The sequence below is a fragment of the Syngnathus typhle genome, linkage group LG15 (assembly GCF_033458585.1).
Source record: "Syngnathus typhle isolate RoL2023-S1 ecotype Sweden linkage group LG15, RoL_Styp_1.0, whole genome shotgun sequence".
Lineage (NCBI taxonomy): Eukaryota > Metazoa > Chordata > Actinopteri > Syngnathiformes > Syngnathidae > Syngnathus > Syngnathus typhle.
In genome coordinates this window covers 5,716,625-5,734,115 of record NC_083752.1, presented here as the reverse complement: position 1 = coordinate 5,734,115, position 17,491 = coordinate 5,716,625, and the positions used below count along the sequence as shown (strand labels likewise).

The window sequence follows — 17,491 nt, the reverse complement described above, 5'->3', positions numbered from 1 at the left end:
TGATTGGCTGTTTGATCTGTGACGTCACACGGACACTTCTTTAGGTACGCCACCATTTTCAGGTGTACCTAATAACAGGCCACTTCATTAGGGAAAAATCATGACCAAAGCTTAACGAAAGTGAAAAGTGCCACACCCGCCCTCACCCCCACTTTCTGATTGGCTGTTTGATCTGTGACGTCACACGGACACTTCTTTAGGTACAACACCATTTTCAGGTGTACCTTATAACTATGCATTTTTTGTACGTGTCAAGAATGTGTATTTGACTACTTGCTCTTTATTTTGGGGGACACCAACACATATTACACAACGTAAAACACATATATGTTATGAATATATATTATAATAATATATAATTATATATTATAATATAATATTATATAAGTAATTATCATTATTGTCATATAAAGAAGTTAACCAAATGTCAGATTTTTGTTTTCATGCCCAAAAAAATAAAAACAAGGAATAAAACACCAGACAAGTTTGAACAGGTTTTAATGTTTATTAAAATAATAATAATAATAATAATAATAAAAGTACATTTCAAACCAGCAATCGAATGTGAAATTGCAGTAGATATATTGGATAACAATATTTAGGCGTATATATGCATACACGTTATTTAAAAACTACTATAAGTGTTATAAAATCAAGATTACAAGAGAAGCATAATCTCCCTGTTGTTGCATAACGGCGCATCCCTTCATGCAATAAAGTTAGCCGTTAGTTTGGAGAAAACGCGCATAGAAGAAGTGGCGTTTCAGTGAGTGTTTTTTAAAAGGAAATGCAATTCACGACTCGTCCGTGAACGTGAAGTTACGTCATTGTCTTCTTCGTCTTGTTTTACGGCAAGGTGGCACCAATTTTAATGGGCATTACCGACACCTACTGGTTGAAGTCATGTGAACTGAAAAAAGAACGAATCACTTTAGCTTTCGGAAGTGATTCGTTCACTCTCGTTCACTGAAATAAATTCGTTCTTTTGAACGAATCGTTCACTCACGAGCCAACACTAATGCACGTCCCATTTAACATATTCATCAATACACCTAACTTTATTTTGGACAATTGTATGCTTCGGGCAAGGCCTTTTCTCTTCCCAGTCTTTAAAACAAGATCCAGGAATCCATATGAACTAAAATAGAGATGCTGAGCAATCATCAAGCACCAAGGAAATTCTCAAATGTTCTAATTTTTCACCTTGTGTTTAAACTTTTTTGACCATCTAGTGTCTTATCACCAGTTGCTAAGAGTACCCCCACACAAATAATACAAGCCCCTCCTAACCCCCTCCCCACCTTAACGTCCCAAAATACATAGCACAACTTGTTGCGCTCAAGCACAGATGGCACAAGCGTCTGGCGGAACTGAGAGAAAGACTCACTAGCAGAGCCTGGAAGAGGATGGGACAACAACCAGATTCTTTCCGAAGGTTTGTTAAGATTAGACCCGGTTGCAAACCCGATTTGATTGCCAGACCTTGTCGTCGCCCTACCAATGACACTTATTTATCTGCACCTTTCTCCATTACAGAGACGGAAGATCAAGTTAGAGGGGAAAGAGAAGACTTATTTTGAGAGACGTCCAGGGTCCTTAATGGGTAAGGACTCCTTGAGATCTTTCTAAAGTGTCCTTGCTGGATTATTATTATGGACACCGCAGGTAACTGCTGAGAATTTCCATTGGAGAAGAAAAGAACATCAAGAGCAGTCTTGTTTCTGGACTCCAACCCGGTACTTCTAGACAGCCATGGACCAAGGCGCAAAGGGTGCAGAGGAGAAAATGGTCAGCAAGGCCCTGGATGAATTCAATACTACCTTGCAAGCGGCCGTAAGGGAAGTCCACATGGACGTGAGCGCGTTTAAACAGCGCATGGAACGGCGCATTGAGGAGATGAGCGCCTCCAGCGGGCCCATGGCCGAGGCGGTGGGCAGGCTTCAGGAGGAAAACCTGCAGCTCCGCTCCAAGCTAGAGGCCCTCAGCCGCCTGGTAGAGTCTCTCGCTGGGGTGCAAATTGACAGAAACTCCCCCACCAATGCAAAGAAGAAAGAACAAGGTTTGGGAAATGGGCTTGTGGAGGAGGAGATGCGCTATGGGAACCAGGGAGGCCAGAGGGGCCAGGTGGCTCTGGCTACATCTGGAACCCTACCACCATGGAGAGCAAAGGAACTTAATGTAAGTATTCAAAGGTGATCCCGCTCACCCAATTGAAACCAGTAGTACGATTGGGAGGAAGTGAAACGTCACCTCTTTGAAGTTGTCATTCTTCTCGTCAGTAATATAATTTCACGCGATTATATCCTGACACTCTTCCCAACCGCCGCTTGCGCTCGATTTATTATCGCCGCCAAAAGGTCAAGGCTATTTTTGGTTCCACGCTTTGCAGTCCAGAGCGGCCTGGTCGGGCTGGGCATGTGCTCCGTATCGGTTTTCCCCGTATTCTTTCCCAAACACTGTCCGTGCGTATGAGACGCATAAAGAGGGCACGCTGGCGTTTATGCGCTTCCAAGAAGTTCACAGAGGTGGACCGGGCTTGGGTTTTAAAGGGATTACAGATGTCAGAGTGTGATATCCTACCGAGGCTAGCGCCAAGCCCACACATCAACCAGGCGCTAATCTCCCATCCCGGTGGCGAGTTGACAGATTGGGGGTCTTCTTATGACATCTGCCAGAAAGCAAAAAAAGGGGAGCAGGCTGAGGGGGATGCAAATAAAGGCCGCGTTTCAGGGTGACATACTTAGGCGCCTTCTCCCCGCTGATTTTGCAAAGCATCCATTTAGGGCTATATCGGGACGCATGGACAGAAAGGAAACTCTTGCAAACGGGGCCGATTACCACATCGAAAATAGTCTCTCGTTTTTGCATGGCCTCAGCTGTCAGCTAGGAGAATCTTTCATCTGCATTCAATGTGCTCAGTATGAGCCAAAAGAAAAATCTAATTTTGATGTAGTAACAACAAAAAGAATAATAATTCAGTAAATCAAAACCTTTTCAGTGGTTTCTTCCTCGAACCGTGTCAAATAACAACATGAACCATGACGGACGTCCGGTGGGCTCCATTGCTGTCATCTCTGAGTTTATTTTTGCACAAGTGGTTTTAAAATGCCATGGTGGTCCACAATGACAGGGGATACACCCCGGAACGTAAACAGTCAACAATAGTCGCCTTGTCGCGTTGCTAAGGCCCGCACGCAAATAGACAGCACGACAGCTGCAAAACGATCATCACACAGGCAGTCAGGTTGCTTGCTTGTAAAATCGATTGCCATCATGAATTTCATAGCCTCATATGGAAACAAAATCCAAATTTGGGATGTTATGTTGTCTCCCAAAATAGGGAATGGGGGCCTCGGCAGAGAAGCACGTTGGCTCTGCTGAACTACAGAACAGGAAGCAAGGTGAGCACCCCCCCCCACCTCTTTTATTTTTTAATCCATAGTTACATTAGCATCCTTAACTTTGCTTATCATTTTTAGAATGTGTAGCCCAGTCCCACGTGTCTGTCACTTCCAGAACCAGTGCCATGTCAGGTGAGTTCCCACAACCACCACTTTGAAGATATTTGTTGATTTAATCCATTTTTGGATGCATCCAGTCCAGGAAAACTTTGACAGCCCTACCGAACCTCATCTTCCCATCAGCGCAGTGACTCGAGTCAGCTCTGAAGCTCCGGTCGTTCTTAAAACCACGACAGAAACCACAATCACAAAAAGTAGAAGTAGTGAGTTTGATTTTCTTCACTCCTGCTGCTCCGAATCGTTTCGAACGATCAATGTTCACAACTAAAGTCAAAATGAAATGACGCCATTTGTATTTCCTCTGTCAGGTGGCTCAAAGGAGCTTGCATCCCATCTTCCTCTCACAGCTGTGAGCAGAAGCAACCCCGACACATCTCCTGCACCCAAAAGTGTTCAGACTCCCTCTTTGTCCCAAAAAGCAGGAGAGTATCCATTTCGACGCGGTGAGTGGTCCATACCAAAACACCGTATGCTGTATGAGTTGTTGGCTTTCTTTCTGAAACGGCTCCCATGATTAGATGTGAGCGAGGTCAAGTCCCAATCGAGTCTCTCCACCTCGGTTCAAAGCGGCGTAGAGTCGCCACCCATTACTTCAGCCATTGCATCCCAGGAACCTGTGAAACCTGGGGACTACCCCTTCAAGAGAGGTAGCTCCCATCCAATCTTCAAAGAAGGCCTCCTCTCACGTTTTGCTTTGCAGCTCCAGTTCTCAAGACGCCAAGTCCGATTCTGAAGAGAAGTGTCAGCTTTCCTCAACCGGCAGGTAAAAAGCGGGCAGGCAATCCCATCCTCATCATCTGGATCTCTCTTTTGGATTTGATTACTTCTGAACAGTAAAAACGTTTTTTTCCCTCTTTAGAAAAGTTACTTCCCTCCAAATCAATTATAAAACCAGGTTTCGCACCAAGTTTCGAAAAGTAAGTTGGCTGATGTCAATTTCCTCTGTTGCTGTTTGTATCTCCAGTCGACGTGGTTGTTTTTCTCTTTCTCCAGGAAAGCCAATTCCCCTCCAGTGGAGGCGAAGCAAGATGTGAGCAAATCGAACACGCTTCCCCGTGTTGGCGGAGCTCAAGCCAAACGCGCCCTCTTCGAGAGGATGAACTCCGAGCCCATCAAGTTTGTAGCATTGACAACATATAGCTAGCTGGTGATGGTTGTCTGTGATTTTTATGACGCCAGGGTATTTGCATTTTGATTGGATAGGCCCAAGGATTCCAAGCCCAAGCTGAAGCGTTCCCAGAGCTTTGGTGTCTCCAGCGCCAGCGGTATCAAGCAGATCCTGTTGGAGTGGTGCCGCTCAAAAACCATCGGCTACAAGGTACAAAAATGGGGATGCTCCGTTGAGATGGTTCTGATTCAATTCCCCTATTTCACAAAACAAACACAAAAGTCAGTAATTGCAATTCCGCATCTTTGGAAACTCTTGCAAATAAATGTTCATCCCGCAGAACATCGACATCCAGAACTTCTCCTCGAGCTGGAGCGACGGCATGGCCTTCTGCGCCCTGGTCCATTCCTTTTTCCCGCTGGAGTTCGAATACAACACGCTGAACCCTGCCAACCGCAAGCAAAACCTGCAGCTGGCTTTCACCACGGCAGAGTAAGTTATTTAGTCATCTTGGTTTGGATGTAGGAACACGACTGGCACTATTCCAACCAATGGCTGGTCTTTATTGACCCAACCACCGTTGCCCTCTCAGAACCCAGGCCGACTGTCTCCGTCTGATCGAGGTGGACGACATGCTGGAGATGGGCGACAAACCGGACCCCATGTGCGTGTTCACCTACGTCCAATCCCTTTACAACCACCTGAAGACCTTTGAGTAACTACTGTAACTCTGTATCAGAGAAAACTGCAAAGACACACATATAATCATACCGAAGAATACGGAAATGCGCAAGTGTTCATGTTTGGTAGGTCTCGTATGCTGTTGCGGTGTTTACAAAAGGGACTTTTGAAGCTAAGGCCCACTATTTAACAATACAATTGTCACAACTGCTGATGCAGATGTGCAAATCCAACGTGGACATGCTCTAGAATAGCATGAGATGCATTTTGCAGTGTGTCAAAATAAAGCTATTTTCAGTTTTCTTTATTTTTTTTATCCATCTATCCATTTTCTATTGCGCTTAATGTTTCAGTCACGAAATCGCGAGAGCCTATCCAGGGAAGGTCGAAGCTGAGATTCAAACCCAGAGCTTCATTATTGTGAGGCAGACTGTGACTGAGGACAGCTTGCATGTCGCCACCTACTGGCCAAATTAAAACATTGGCGTTTACACGGGCGTGTCTTCAATTGTGCCCTCACAGGTCACTTCATTAGGTACACATACACCATATATTAGTGATTTTAATATGCTTTTGGAAAGGTGATATACACGTTTTGGTTGACGCAACCAAAACCCCGTAGTGTGGAGTTTTCATTTTAAATAGTCAATTTGGACGAACTATATTTATTTTCCGATATTTCTAGAGGCTCATGAACGCACCTCTTCCCATTGACCAGGCATCCCTTCCGGTAGATGAGGTCAACTTTTCCCTAGATCCGCCATTTCAGTCCGGGAGTTTTCTTGTTGCACATTAGTTTGGGGCTTTTTTGGGTCATTTATCACACCAAACACTCGTCTACAAGCCTTTAGACAACGCAGAAAGCCTTCCTGCGTCTTCGTTGCTCGCGAAAACCCGCCTCAAGTCGTGATAGTCCACCGTTTTTCAATGCCGGGGGAGCGTCCCTGACCCAAAGTTTTTTGTATGAGTTGCGGATAAAAAAAGAGAGTGAGCGTTAGAGGCGAAGGGGGGAACAGGGCCTCAAGCCTCGGGGCGTTCATTGTTCAGTCATGGCCGGTAATTTTGACGCCGAAGACCGTGCGAGTTGGTTCTGGGGCAGGCTGAGCCGCCAGGAAGCCGTTTCTCTCTTGCAGGGGCAGAGGCACGGCGTTTTCCTGGTGAGGGACTCCATAACCAGCCCTGGTGACTACGTGCTGTCCGTGTCGGAAAACTCCAAAGTGTCCCATTATATCATCAACAGCATCAGTACTAACAGACTATCCGGCTCAGGTAACGCTACTTCCTTGTGTTTTGTGCTTCCAACTCCCTCTTTACCTGATCTACTCTTAACTATTTCTAAAATGCCGTCCGACTTGCTAGGCTGTGGCCCCCGTCGCTCCGCCTTCGGGACGAAACCGCCGTAGTGGAAAGTCCGATTTAACACGTTTGACTACTTAATACCGCCGGAGCGCCTATATTTCCCGAAACCACTGTCATATTATTTTTTTGAGTGTGTTGTTTACAATTCGGACCCTGTAAAATCACGTTAATTGCACAAGTACAATATAAACGAGAAGTTGTGGGTGGCGATTTGGGGGACCTAGCTTGTAGCCGACATTAGCATGGCAGGGGTGGGGGTGGGGGGGGGGGGGTGGGGGGTCAGTGTAAATTGTAAAAATGCAAAAATAATTTAAAAAATTAAAAGCATTGTGGTCACTTGCGTACTTGAATACAAGATGCACAAACCAATAAATTGCGTCATCTGTGAATTGTGAAAAGTTAGATTTGGTCAATTTCTTAGTGCAGTTTTGGTTACTTCTGCCGGCAACCAATCAAGAATTTATTTAAGTTATGATCACCTGTAGACTTGAACATGAACTAAGCAATCATACCGTGTTTTGAATTGTAATAAAATTAGACTGTGCTAAAGTGACATTTGTGTAAATTCAATTTGGTCACGCTGCCAATTTAAGATGCTAAATTGTGAATGCTTGTGTTCGCCCAGTGATTGGCTGGTGACCAGTCCCGGGTGTATCTCCCCTCTTAGCCCTCATGAGGAAATGAATGGACGGAACGGAGGCAAGCAAAATTAGGGATGTGGGCTGGGCCAGCCTGCTTTGCTAACTGCTGCAAGCTTCCCCCCCCCCCCTTTTTTTTTTTTTTTTTTTGAATGGAAAAGGGCAGGCTGTTCCGTCACAACCGGAATAGAGTGTGGGGGATGACTGCTCACATCGGCCTCCGTGGAATGTCTGTCATCCGGCCTCGTCGCGCTCTCGCACAACCCGGCTTCTGACTATTAATGCCACCACATTCAAGGCTCTTTATTACACAACCTTTGCCCTTTTTCTTGCTCATTTTCTGCCTTCCCATCATTTTATGTTTTTATGTTCTTAACCAAGCCACCATTTGTTTGCCAGGTGTGGCTCCTCCACGGTATCGAATCGGGGATCAGGAGTTTGAGGCCCTGCCGGCCCTGTTGGAGTTCTACAAGATCCATTACCTGGACACTACCACCCTCATCGAGCCCATCACCAAATCCAAGCACATGGGATTCATCTCTTCCGCCGGTGCGCCCCCGCAGCAGAGCGAGGAGGTGGAGTTTGTCCGGGCGCTCTTTGACTTCCTCGGTAACGACGACGAGGACCTCCCGTTCCGCAAGGGCGACATCCTGCGTGTGCTGGAGAAGCCGGAGGAGCAGTGGTGGAGCGCCGCCAACCAGGAGGGACGTGCCGGGATGATCCCCGTCCCCTATGTGGAGAAGTACCGGCCCGCCTCGCCCACGGCGGCTGGCCCCGGGGCCCAGCTTGGGGGCACGGGACAAGCGGGTCAGGTTGGGGGCACGGTGGTCGGCGCTGATGGAACGGGGCCGCCTCAAGCCCTGGGCGACCCGGGCCAGTACGCCCAACCGGTGGTCGCCACCCAGCTGCCTAACCTACAGAACGGGCCGGTTTATGCCCGGGCCATTCAGAAGAGGGTGCCCAACGCCTACGACAAGACGGCACTGGCTCTGGAGGTAACGTTTTTTTTTTTTATGTAATCCGTCAACGTATCCGTCCCCCAAAGTACGGGCCATCCCTGACTTTCACCGTTGACCTTGTTTGCCTCAAGCCGAGATCGCGTCGCCCGCTAGACGGCCTCGTCACGCCTGTGTGCACTCGCACAAAAGTGGCTTTACAAATGCGAGCTGTTGATGAGCGTATGAATGCGACGCTCTGTACATTGTAACGGGAGCATCTCATTGTGCAGCCCAGGGGAGCAAAGCATTCTGGGACCCAATAGTTCCCTGAATGATTCTCTTCCTGTCCCTGCTTTGCATACAGCCACCTCATGTTGCTTAATGAGCTCTGCAGTTGCAATGATTTGCGGTCCCATCACAGATTGACAAGCCTGACCATTAAGTTGCCATTCACTGTGGATGAAACTGGCCACGGCCCGAGAGCATAACTCATTCGGCTGGCGTGATGGTGAAATCAAACACTGCTAAGTGTGCTTGGTCTGCAACTTGAATCCATTTTGGCCGCCGGCGAAATGACACCGTGTGGGTGATCATGTAGATCTACGGTACTGCATTGCCTCACCAAGACGATTGTACAGACACTCGAGCACATCTTTAGCCTTGCAATCATGTCGGATGATGCATGTTTTTGTCCCTTGTTTCCTCAGGTGGGTGACATGGTGAAAGTGACCAAGATCAACGTGAACGGCCAGTGGGAGGGCGAGTGCAAAGGCAAGCGCGGCCACTTCCCCTTCACCCACGTGCGACTGCTGGAACAACACCAGCCGGATGACGAGAGCTGAGGAAAGCTCATCGCCGGGGACCCGCCTCTTGTGTATTTTTGTGTCAGTGGAGGGACACACACACACACACGCACTAAACTACAGAAGCACACACCTACAAAGCAAACCTACAAGCTAAACTGGTCGCAGGCCCCATCCAACGCCGACGAGCTGAGATTGAACGCCTTCTTCTTTGATGGACGCTAAAGCTCATTGGAATGACAACAGCGAAAATTATTCCGGATTACTGTGGTTGTCGTGGTTAACAGTCAAATCCAAAATGAGATAACACTTTAATTTTGTACATGTTTTTTTATTGATAAGGTATATGAATGAACCTATTTTATTTTGAGGTTACGTTCCCGCATGATTAATTCTCAACCCAAACTGCCCGTAATGTCGTATTAAGCCTTGATTACATCTGCAAACCAAAAAGTGAATGTTTACACATCCATCTTAGAGATAGCTCATCGATCATTGATAGGAAATTTATTTTATTTTGATGGGCTGAAGGAAACTAGGCCATGCTGCTGCATCCATACAAACAAACAGCGATGTAGTGGCATTACATTATTTGGCTGAATACAACTCTGGCATTGGAAAAAGAGTTCACAACGTTCATTAACAATTCTCAAATCGTTACATTTTGTCGAGTGTGGTCAAATGCCACTGCCTTGTCGGACCAGAACCCAAACTAGTGTTAAGTGTCTTAGCTTTCTCACATTAGCTTCCTCAGTTAAATGAACAGAAGCAATCAGATTTTTTTTTTAATTTCCTTTTCTTTGTAACACCAAATATGAAGCATCCTAGCCAAACTTTAGTCTTACGTTTTGCAATTCTCTTAGCACCCAACTGGAACCAGAACAAGTTGGGCTGACTATCTGAGCTACCTAGCGTTTCCTCACTGTGTTAAAATAACTGAACAAAAATCTGCAAGTTGAGGCATGATACCTTGAGATGTAAATTTTGAAACTTTTCCAAATGACATTCTTATGTCTGGGTTTTATCTGCTGTCTTCCACTGTATTTGATCATGGAAATGCGTCATCTGGCTAAAACAAAAAAGCAAAAAATTTTGCATGTACTGTCCTAGCATTATCTTGCTACGCTAAATAATCTGGGAAGTGGTAGCAGTTCATTTATGCATCTTGATGTCAAATTTCTCTGTGACTGCTTGAGATGTGTGATACCAAATTTAGTCCCTTTTCTTCCTCTGTTTTGATCAAGTAAATGTAGTCAAATGTCAATCCCGCATTTAGTCAGAAACCAAATGAGGCTCATTAACTATTTGAGCTAATAAGCATTAGCTGCTTTCATTTCAAATGAACAAAAAAATCTGGGAAATATTCCCAAATGGTTGCCAATGTTTTGGTAGCAACAATGAAAAAAGCAAACTTGACCTCGAGATCTGAGACTACACTTTACTGTTTACTTTCCGCTCAGTATTGCTCTGTCTTTATGTTTGTGTGTATGTTTTTTTTTGTTTTTTTTTTAAACTCAATCAAATCTACAAACATTGCATTAAGACTGTGAACCATCTGAGACATTTCTGACCCAAATATTGCGGGCCACACTACAAATGAGCAGAAAGCTACACTACATTCAAGACGTACGTGCTAATTGCCTTTTTGCAAAAAATGTAATAAGTCATTTCATAGAATGAATGATAAATCATTAATTCATGTATGCTAATTGAATCTTTGAAAAAGAAAATACGATTTAAAAACATGTTGGTTGTCTGTCAAGAGTCTTCCTTTTATGCGAAGTAAGCCATATTGTGAGGATATACCTGATATTGGAAGAGTAAACTTGTAATTTTACACTAAAAGATGTATAAGGTGTGGCCATAATACTGCTTTGTGTATTTCCAGAGGTAGACATGCTGCTAAATGCTGAAAGTGTTAAAAAAAAAAAACCGGAAAAAAAACAAGCTCTGATTCCTAAACTTTCATTGTAGCCTTGGGTAAAACCATCTTAAATGGGATTATTGTAACTCACACGTGAATGCCGAAGCAACCACTTATGAAACTGTTGACATGCACCTTAAGTCCTTCACTCCTTCCGAAAGTTTTTAAAGCCCCCCAAAAAGATCAAAACATCTTTCCCTGCAGAGAACTAAATGATTTGTACCATTCCACACCACTGTTTAAGGACTACAGACAGATTACCCATTTTATTTTGTACATTATGTCAAAATGTTATGAAAATATATTTCAGGTTATGTTTTATTTTTCTGTACGTGTTATGTGTTAATATACCTAGTCAATAAAAAAAGTCAATGTACCAAGATATGGATAGTTTGAGCTTCTTGTTTTTGTTTTGTTTTTCTAGTGGTGACAGAAACCCTATCTCTGACTTGTAACCTTACTTTGTTACAGCCAAACAATGGTCTTGAAATATTTTAACTCTGTCCTTAAAGCTCTTGAAATGTGTGCAACATAGTAAAAACAAACTCTGTCTAGAAACCCCATTTTGCTCACCTAACCCTGGCTTTAAACGCCCCTAAAACGTGACGTCATAACTAGAAGACAATGGCGCACGAAAGCATTTTCGACGCAAATTTCACTTATACTCTCACGCATTTAATGGTCACTTTTCTCCTAAAGTACGAAAGCCGAATTGTAGAGTTTCTTTGAAATCATACGATGTATTCACTCGTTGTGGTGTGGCGTCATTAATACGACATTTATCGATTGATTTCGCATTTTTATAATGCACCGTGGTCATGTGGACGCCGGGGAGTGTCGCGTTTGTTTCATGCCGAGGAGGGTGGAGACGTGCAGGGTTCCCGGATGTTGCTCCGACGCCATATTTACCGTGGGACCGTGCTGCTTGTTGCTACTCCGTCGCCAGAAACCACCAAGTGGCCCCGACAAGTCCTCCCTTTTTGTCTCTCTCTCTCTCTTCCCCCCCTCCGGGACTTTTCCTTTTTTCGAAGAGCACCCCCTTCCCCTCCACCACCGCATAGCCGAGCACCATGGCGGACAGAGTGGACGCAGTTTACCAAGCGAAGCTTGCCGAGCAAGCGGAGCGATACGATGGTAAGTTTTGTTTTGTTCTCTTTTTTTTCGGCATCGGCCTCTCACCTCGCTCGAGGCACGAACCTCCCGGCTTTCCTCCTCCCTAGCCGGGTCTCCCCCCCCACCCCCAGCGTAGGTGCCGCCGTTCACATGGATCTGCGGGTATGGTGGAAACAAAATGGCGAACATAGTCATTCCAATTGGATATAACACGGTAAAAAAAAATATTCGCGACTTGTAGGGGGGGAAGCCGCGCTGTCAATTAAACATCAATGTGTTTCATGACAATTTGGGATAGTTTATAACATTTAAACTGATAATTCAAAAGCCCCCCCTCCCTACAGGGTAGCTAACTGATTAGCCGCTAACGGAGCTAGCTAATTAGCCTGCTTGCCTTTCTTCACCCTCGTCACGCGAGCACCGCCCTGGGAATACGCCTACAAATTTCACCTCCACCGCGATGAAAATACGCCATAACTCGTCAGACTGATTTAAATTCCAAATCAGGTTTGTAAATCGTGTTGTAACGTTGACTCTGTATGCGTTGAGCTAGCTGGCTACATAGTATCGACTCAGGGTGGCGGCGGCGGTGGTGGTTGGGTTCTTGGATTCACAGCTCCTTATTTGCATTTGATTGCACCCATCAAAGTTTACAGTCATATTCTCTCGGCAAGTGGCCCTAGCAGTTCTAGCCAACGGAATCGTCGAGAACCTTTACTTTAAAACCCTAGCGCTGTCCCTGAAATTCTAACATTAACACCCCAACCCCTTTCCCTCAAAGTATGATTTGAATCCCTGGCTTGAAATTTCGAAATCGTATTTTGAAACCCAAACCTTACTTGGAAACAAAGCCAAACAACAAACCCTAACCGAGGCTAGGAACCCTAATTTTGACACCCAAACCAATCTGGTCTAAAACATTTATACCCCAACACTTTCCCCCAAACCCTAAATTGAACCCCCAACTCTTGTTTAAACCTGCCTGGTGATTAATACTTCGATATCCATGAACATCTAATTGATTTTAAATCGGTACTTTAATTTTTTTGTCACAGTTGCTCTCTGGATTGCGCAGCCATTTGTTGCTATTGCTTTGCAGTGAATCACCTTGAGGCTGTGAAACCGTTTCTGGCCCTCTTCCCAGCACCTCACCAAGTCAGTCGATGGCCCACGCGCGCGGCGGCGCAATTTGGCAGCTCCATTAAAAAAAATGCCCACCTCAGCATAAAAACTTGCTGGGTTTGTAAACCTGTTGTTAACGGGAAAAGCTCTGGCACTTTTCCAGATCGCCCTGATCATGTTTGTGTCGTGCTGAATGTTTTTTTCTTTAATGAAATGGACGTCACTGCCGCTAACGTTTGCATTGACCGCCCTTGGCCAGCGAGTTAAGTTCGTCTTCACAAACTAGAAAATCAACTCAAGGCTGAAGCGGTTTTCTGACTCGGCCTTCGCGCCTCTCGCTGTGAAACTGCTTCTGCTGAGCCTTTTTGTCACAAAGTTTCTCTTACCTCCAGACTTGAGTCTTACGTCATTATTGTCACTCTAACAAACGGTGTCCGCTCTCGCCGTTAGAAATGGTGGAGTCGATGAAGCAAGTGGCGAGCTTGGACACGGAGCTGACGGTCGAGGAGCGGAACCTCCTGTCGGTGGCCTACAAGAACGTGATCGGCGCGCGGAGAGCCTCGTGGCGGATAATCAGCAGCCTCGAGCAGAAGGAGGAGAGCAAAGCCAGCGAGGAGAAGCTGACTATGTACAGGGACTACCGCAAGCTGGTCAGAGCGCACACTTCCCACCTTGTTTACGTTGGGATCACCTCGGCATACTGACTTCCTGTTGTTTGCAGGTTGAGAAAGAGCTCAAGTCAATCTGCAAAGACATCCTGGAAGTTCTGGACCAGCACCTCATCCCGGCGTCCACCTCAGGAGAGTCCAAGGTTTTCTATTACAAAATGTACGTTGGCTTTTGGATTATTTTTTTAATGTTACATTTCTTGGCAGTTTTTAGGGAGGGTGTCCCTTATGGTGGGCTCCAATAAATGCATTCTCTCCAAAACGTCTCCCGCAGGAAGGGAGACTACCACAGGTACCTGGCGGAGTTCGCCAGTGGCAACGACAGGAAGGAGGCGGCCGAGAACAGCCTGGTGGCCTACAAAGCCGCCAGTGACATCGCCCTCAACGAACTGGCGCCCACGCACCCCATCCGCCTCGGACTGGCCCTCAACTTCTCCGTTTTCTACTACGAAATCCTCAACTCGCCGGACCGCGCCTGCAGGTACCCACGCCGCCTTTGCGCCTTCTCCGTAGACGGCCCTTGTGACCCACTTGGCGACATTGGGGCAGGTTGGCAAAGGAGGCGTTTGACAGCGCCATCGCCGAACTGGACACTCTGAGCGAGGAGAGCTACAAGGACTCCACGCTCATCATGCAGCTGCTACGTGACAACTTGACACTTTGGACCTCAGACTTGCAGGGAGATGGTGAGACACGCCTCTGTTAGCCCCCCCTTATGCCCTCCACGGGATCCACTTCCTGTCTGTCCTCATCCTAACCTACCATCTCTTCCTCGTAGATTCTTAAAGGGGCCATTCATGCTCCGTCCTTAATAAACGTTGTTTTGTAAGTTTCTCTTTCTCCTCTGCGTTGCTTCCACTACCACTCCCCCGACATCTTGCAAAACTAACTTGCCTACTCCTTACCTCCCCTTGTCTTCTTGCTCACTCCTGTTACCTTCCTTTATCACCACGTTTTCTTAACTTGTGTCCTGAAATGTCCTCTCTCCATCTCTCGCGCTCGCTCACGCGCTCTCTCACACTCACTCTCTTGCGCTCTGTCTCACTCACTCACTCACTCACTCACTCACTCACTCACTCACTCACTCACTCACTCACTCACTCACTCACTCTCTCTCTCACTCACTCACTCACTCACTCTCTCACTCAAACACCACTCTTGGGATTTGTCTCTCAGCCACAATCTGTCTAAAAAATGATTTCCTTACCAAAGAAGTTGCGATGTCACATCCTCCACCAGCTAGTGAGCCTCACTCCAACCAAATGTACAACATGCACCTTATTAAGTGCAGCTTGTTACAATGGCGAGAGGAGTGCGTGTGTGGCGGACGTTGCTGCTAATGAGCTCCTCACTAGATTTGCTCGCCCTTCCTTTGCGCATCCTCCAATTCCTCTTTTTTTTTTTTTTTTTTTTTTTTGTCTCCATGGCAACCCTTCCAAGCTTGTCCGCATTATCCTGGTTGGTCACAATGAGAACCTTCCAACCAGTAACATGGTTGTCTATGGCTTGAACACACCTGCACAGTCTCACTGTTTGTGTGTATGATTCTATTTTCGCTTTTGTCCTCGTTTGTTTAGATTTATGCATTTGTGTGCGTGTGGACATTTGTCTCTATCGTTCTGGTTTGTGTGCATTTCTGTGTTTGTGTGTCTTGCTGCTTGCGTGAATGTGTGTCTTCCTGTGCCATCTTTCTGGAGTTTGTCAGTGTGTTTTCTCTTCTTCCCTCTCCCACAGAAGTTCGATGCTTGACGCATTTTATCTTCCAGGTGACGAACAGAACACAGAAGCACCGCCAGAAGTGGAGGAAGAGGCCCAGTGAGACCCCAAACGCGATGCCACGAGCCCACAAGCCCCCTCCTCCATCCGGCGACTCTTCCTCGTCCATTTCTCCTTTTCACTCCCACCGACCTCATCAGAACCCCCACTCTGGGTTTAATCCTTCAGGGTTTGGGAGCTATCCTTATTTTATCCATTTTTTTCCCCCTGATGTCTCCATTTTTTTCCCCCTGATGTCTCGTTTGCAAGATTATGCCCTTTACGGTCCACGTCCTTTTAGTTTTATGCTTCATGTTGTTGCCAAGTATGCTTGCCTGTCTTTGTAACGCACACACACGCACACTTACACAGACACAGACACACTTACACACAGACACACGCATGCAAAGAGTTTATTTAAAAGATAAGTGCGTGTGTGTGCTGTTACCGAGCGCTTTGTTTAGCAAAGAGACGCAACAAAAGGGAAGCGCAGAACAACTCAAGTGCCCTCTATAGAACCACCACCAACAGGAGTTTTCTTTTTACCCCCCCCATTGAGTTTCTAATCATGACAAACTCTCGCTCTTGACTGCTCAGACCAGCCGTCGCGCTCAAGGCAAAGTTCTGTAGTTGCGCTAACTAGGCGATGATGACTTTGTGTAGTGTCGGCGACTCAACCAACACTTTTGATTGTATTGGAAAACAGTTTTGCATGGGCACAGGGACAAAAAAAAAAGTTTGGAAAATGGAGGCCTGCTGTATCTTAAATCCCCAGATCGACTTTTTTAGGTTTCCTCGTCTTTTTTCTTTCTTTCTTTCTTTCTTTTGCTTTGTTATTATTTACCACCTTCTCTTCCTCCCTGTCGGTGTGTGTGTTACGTGAATCTGATTTGTACTACTGGATATTGTCACCGGAGCCACAAGTACCATCTGTATTCTTACTGAAAACACAGCATGGAATTAACATTAAACTTCAAACTGAAAGAATGTCTTGCTGACCTGTGTTCACTAGGGGGCGTTGGTGGGATTGGTGAAAACTGACACTGAGGGAATACACTAACACAATAATGACACGTGACAGAAGTCAGAATGACTTGTTTTTACTTATAAAAGATCCAAAATAAAAACGTACAATTGGAACCCGACAATGTCATCAGGTTTGAAGATGGACGCGAGGACAAAAAGGCAACAAGAGTGGAAACGGTAAACACTGCAATCACCCGCGTTTCAACCCGTTAAATGTTCCAACATGTTTTGATGAAAGATTTTCAAACCACATTCAAGAGGAAATGGTGATCGATTGGCATTATTGTTTGGACTGACCACACAAATAGATCTACAACACAGGTGTCAAACTCAAGGCCCGGGGGCCAGATACCGCCCGCCACATCATTTTATATGGCCCACGAAGACAAATTGTGCATCAGATTCGTGTGATTTATGAGGTGCTCATACATTTATTTGGGTTGACAGTCATAATGGCCCTCTGAAAGATGCGATGACTACAGTGCGGCCCGTGAAAAAGATGAGATTAAGACCCCTGACCTACAAGGTTAACACTTAAGCACTCCAGTCCTCGGGGGCTGCATTCCAACATGTTATCCAAGATTCCCTCATTAAGTGCACCTGTGTGAAAGGTTAGGCTCCTGCAGAACGTGAAAATGAACTGATCTTTTCACTCAGGTGTGTTTACACGGGGTAACTTGGAAAACATATTGGAACGCGGCCCCCCGAGGACTGGAGGTCGACACCCCTGGTTTAACTGAAAGTAAAAAGTGCCACACCCGCCATCACTCGGACACTCCATTAGGTACACCGCCATTTTCAAGTGTACCTAACAACCGGCCACTTTATTAGGGAA

The 17,491-nt window shown here is 45.9% G+C and overlaps 3 protein-coding genes and 1 long non-coding RNA gene across 4 annotated transcripts; 3 read left to right on the top strand and 1 right to left on the bottom strand.

Moving 5' to 3' along the window:
- Positions 1–1,314: 1,314 nt before the first annotated feature.
- Positions 1,315–5,617, top strand: LOC133168303 (smoothelin-like protein 2). The gene is made up of 14 exons (XM_061299775.1): positions 1,315–1,435; positions 1,537–1,603; positions 1,666–2,178; positions 3,341–3,401; positions 3,480–3,533; positions 3,599–3,724; positions 3,830–3,964; positions 4,040–4,168; positions 4,222–4,284; positions 4,381–4,438; positions 4,515–4,637; positions 4,725–4,839; positions 4,970–5,121; positions 5,222–5,617. The coding sequence occupies exons 3-14, from the start codon at positions 1,753–1,755 to the stop codon at positions 5,346–5,348; spliced, it is 1,569 nt and encodes a 522-aa protein (XP_061155759.1). The 5' UTR covers positions 1,315–1,435; positions 1,537–1,603; positions 1,666–1,752; the 3' UTR covers positions 5,349–5,617.
- Positions 3,403–6,148, bottom strand: LOC133168306 (uncharacterized). Its single transcript, XR_009718183.1, has 2 exons — positions 6,012–6,148; positions 3,403–4,886 (listed from the first exon to the last, which is right to left on the bottom strand). It is a non-coding gene; the product is annotated as an uncharacterized LOC133168306 (long non-coding RNA).
- LOC133168304 (adapter molecule crk-like) lies at positions 6,041–11,354 on the top strand. The gene is made up of 3 exons (XM_061299776.1): positions 6,041–6,579; positions 7,707–8,302; positions 8,953–11,354. Exons 1-3 carry the CDS (start codon positions 6,360–6,362, stop codon positions 9,085–9,087), a joined length of 951 nt encoding a protein of 316 aa, XP_061155760.1. The 5' UTR covers positions 6,041–6,359; the 3' UTR covers positions 9,088–11,354.
- Positions 11,355–11,853: 499 nt separating this feature from the next.
- LOC133168305 (14-3-3 protein epsilon) lies at positions 11,854–16,617 on the top strand. The gene is made up of 6 exons (XM_061299777.1): positions 11,854–12,106; positions 13,658–13,857; positions 13,929–14,035; positions 14,150–14,356; positions 14,425–14,561; positions 15,642–16,617. The coding sequence occupies exons 1-6, from the start codon at positions 12,043–12,045 to the stop codon at positions 15,692–15,694; spliced, it is 768 nt and encodes a 255-aa protein (XP_061155761.1). The 5' UTR covers positions 11,854–12,042; the 3' UTR covers positions 15,695–16,617.
- The last annotated feature ends 874 nt before the right edge of the window (positions 16,618–17,491 follow it).

Bases quoted from the DNA above. Each gene is read 5' to 3' on its own strand.
- LOC133168304 (XM_061299776.1), top strand. From the start codon at position 6,360: ATGGCCGGTAATTTTGACGCCGAAGACCGTGCGAGTTGGTTCTGGGGC. The intron at 6,580-7,706 runs GTAACGCTACTT...TTTGTTTGCCAG, and splicing joins TAACAGACTATCCGGCTCAG to GTGTGGCTCCTCCACGGTAT. The intron at 8,303-8,952 runs GTAACGTTTTTT...TTGTTTCCTCAG, and splicing joins AGACGGCACTGGCTCTGGAG to GTGGGTGACATGGTGAAAGT.
- LOC133168303 (XM_061299775.1), top strand. From the start codon at position 1,753: ATGGACCAAGGCGCAAAGGGTGCAGAGGAGAAAATGGTCAGCAAGGCC. The intron at 4,439-4,514 runs GTAAGTTGGCTG...CTCTTTCTCCAG, and splicing joins TTCGCACCAAGTTTCGAAAA to GAAAGCCAATTCCCCTCCAG. The intron at 5,122-5,221 runs GTAAGTTATTTA...TTGCCCTCTCAG, and splicing joins CTGGCTTTCACCACGGCAGA to AACCCAGGCCGACTGTCTCC.
- LOC133168305 (XM_061299777.1), top strand. From the start codon at position 12,043: ATGGCGGACAGAGTGGACGCAGTTTACCAAGCGAAGCTTGCCGAGCAA. The intron at 13,858-13,928 runs GTCAGAGCGCAC...TGTTGTTTGCAG, and splicing joins ACAGGGACTACCGCAAGCTG to GTTGAGAAAGAGCTCAAGTC. The intron at 14,036-14,149 runs GTACGTTGGCTT...CGTCTCCCGCAG, and splicing joins AAGGTTTTCTATTACAAAAT to GAAGGGAGACTACCACAGGT.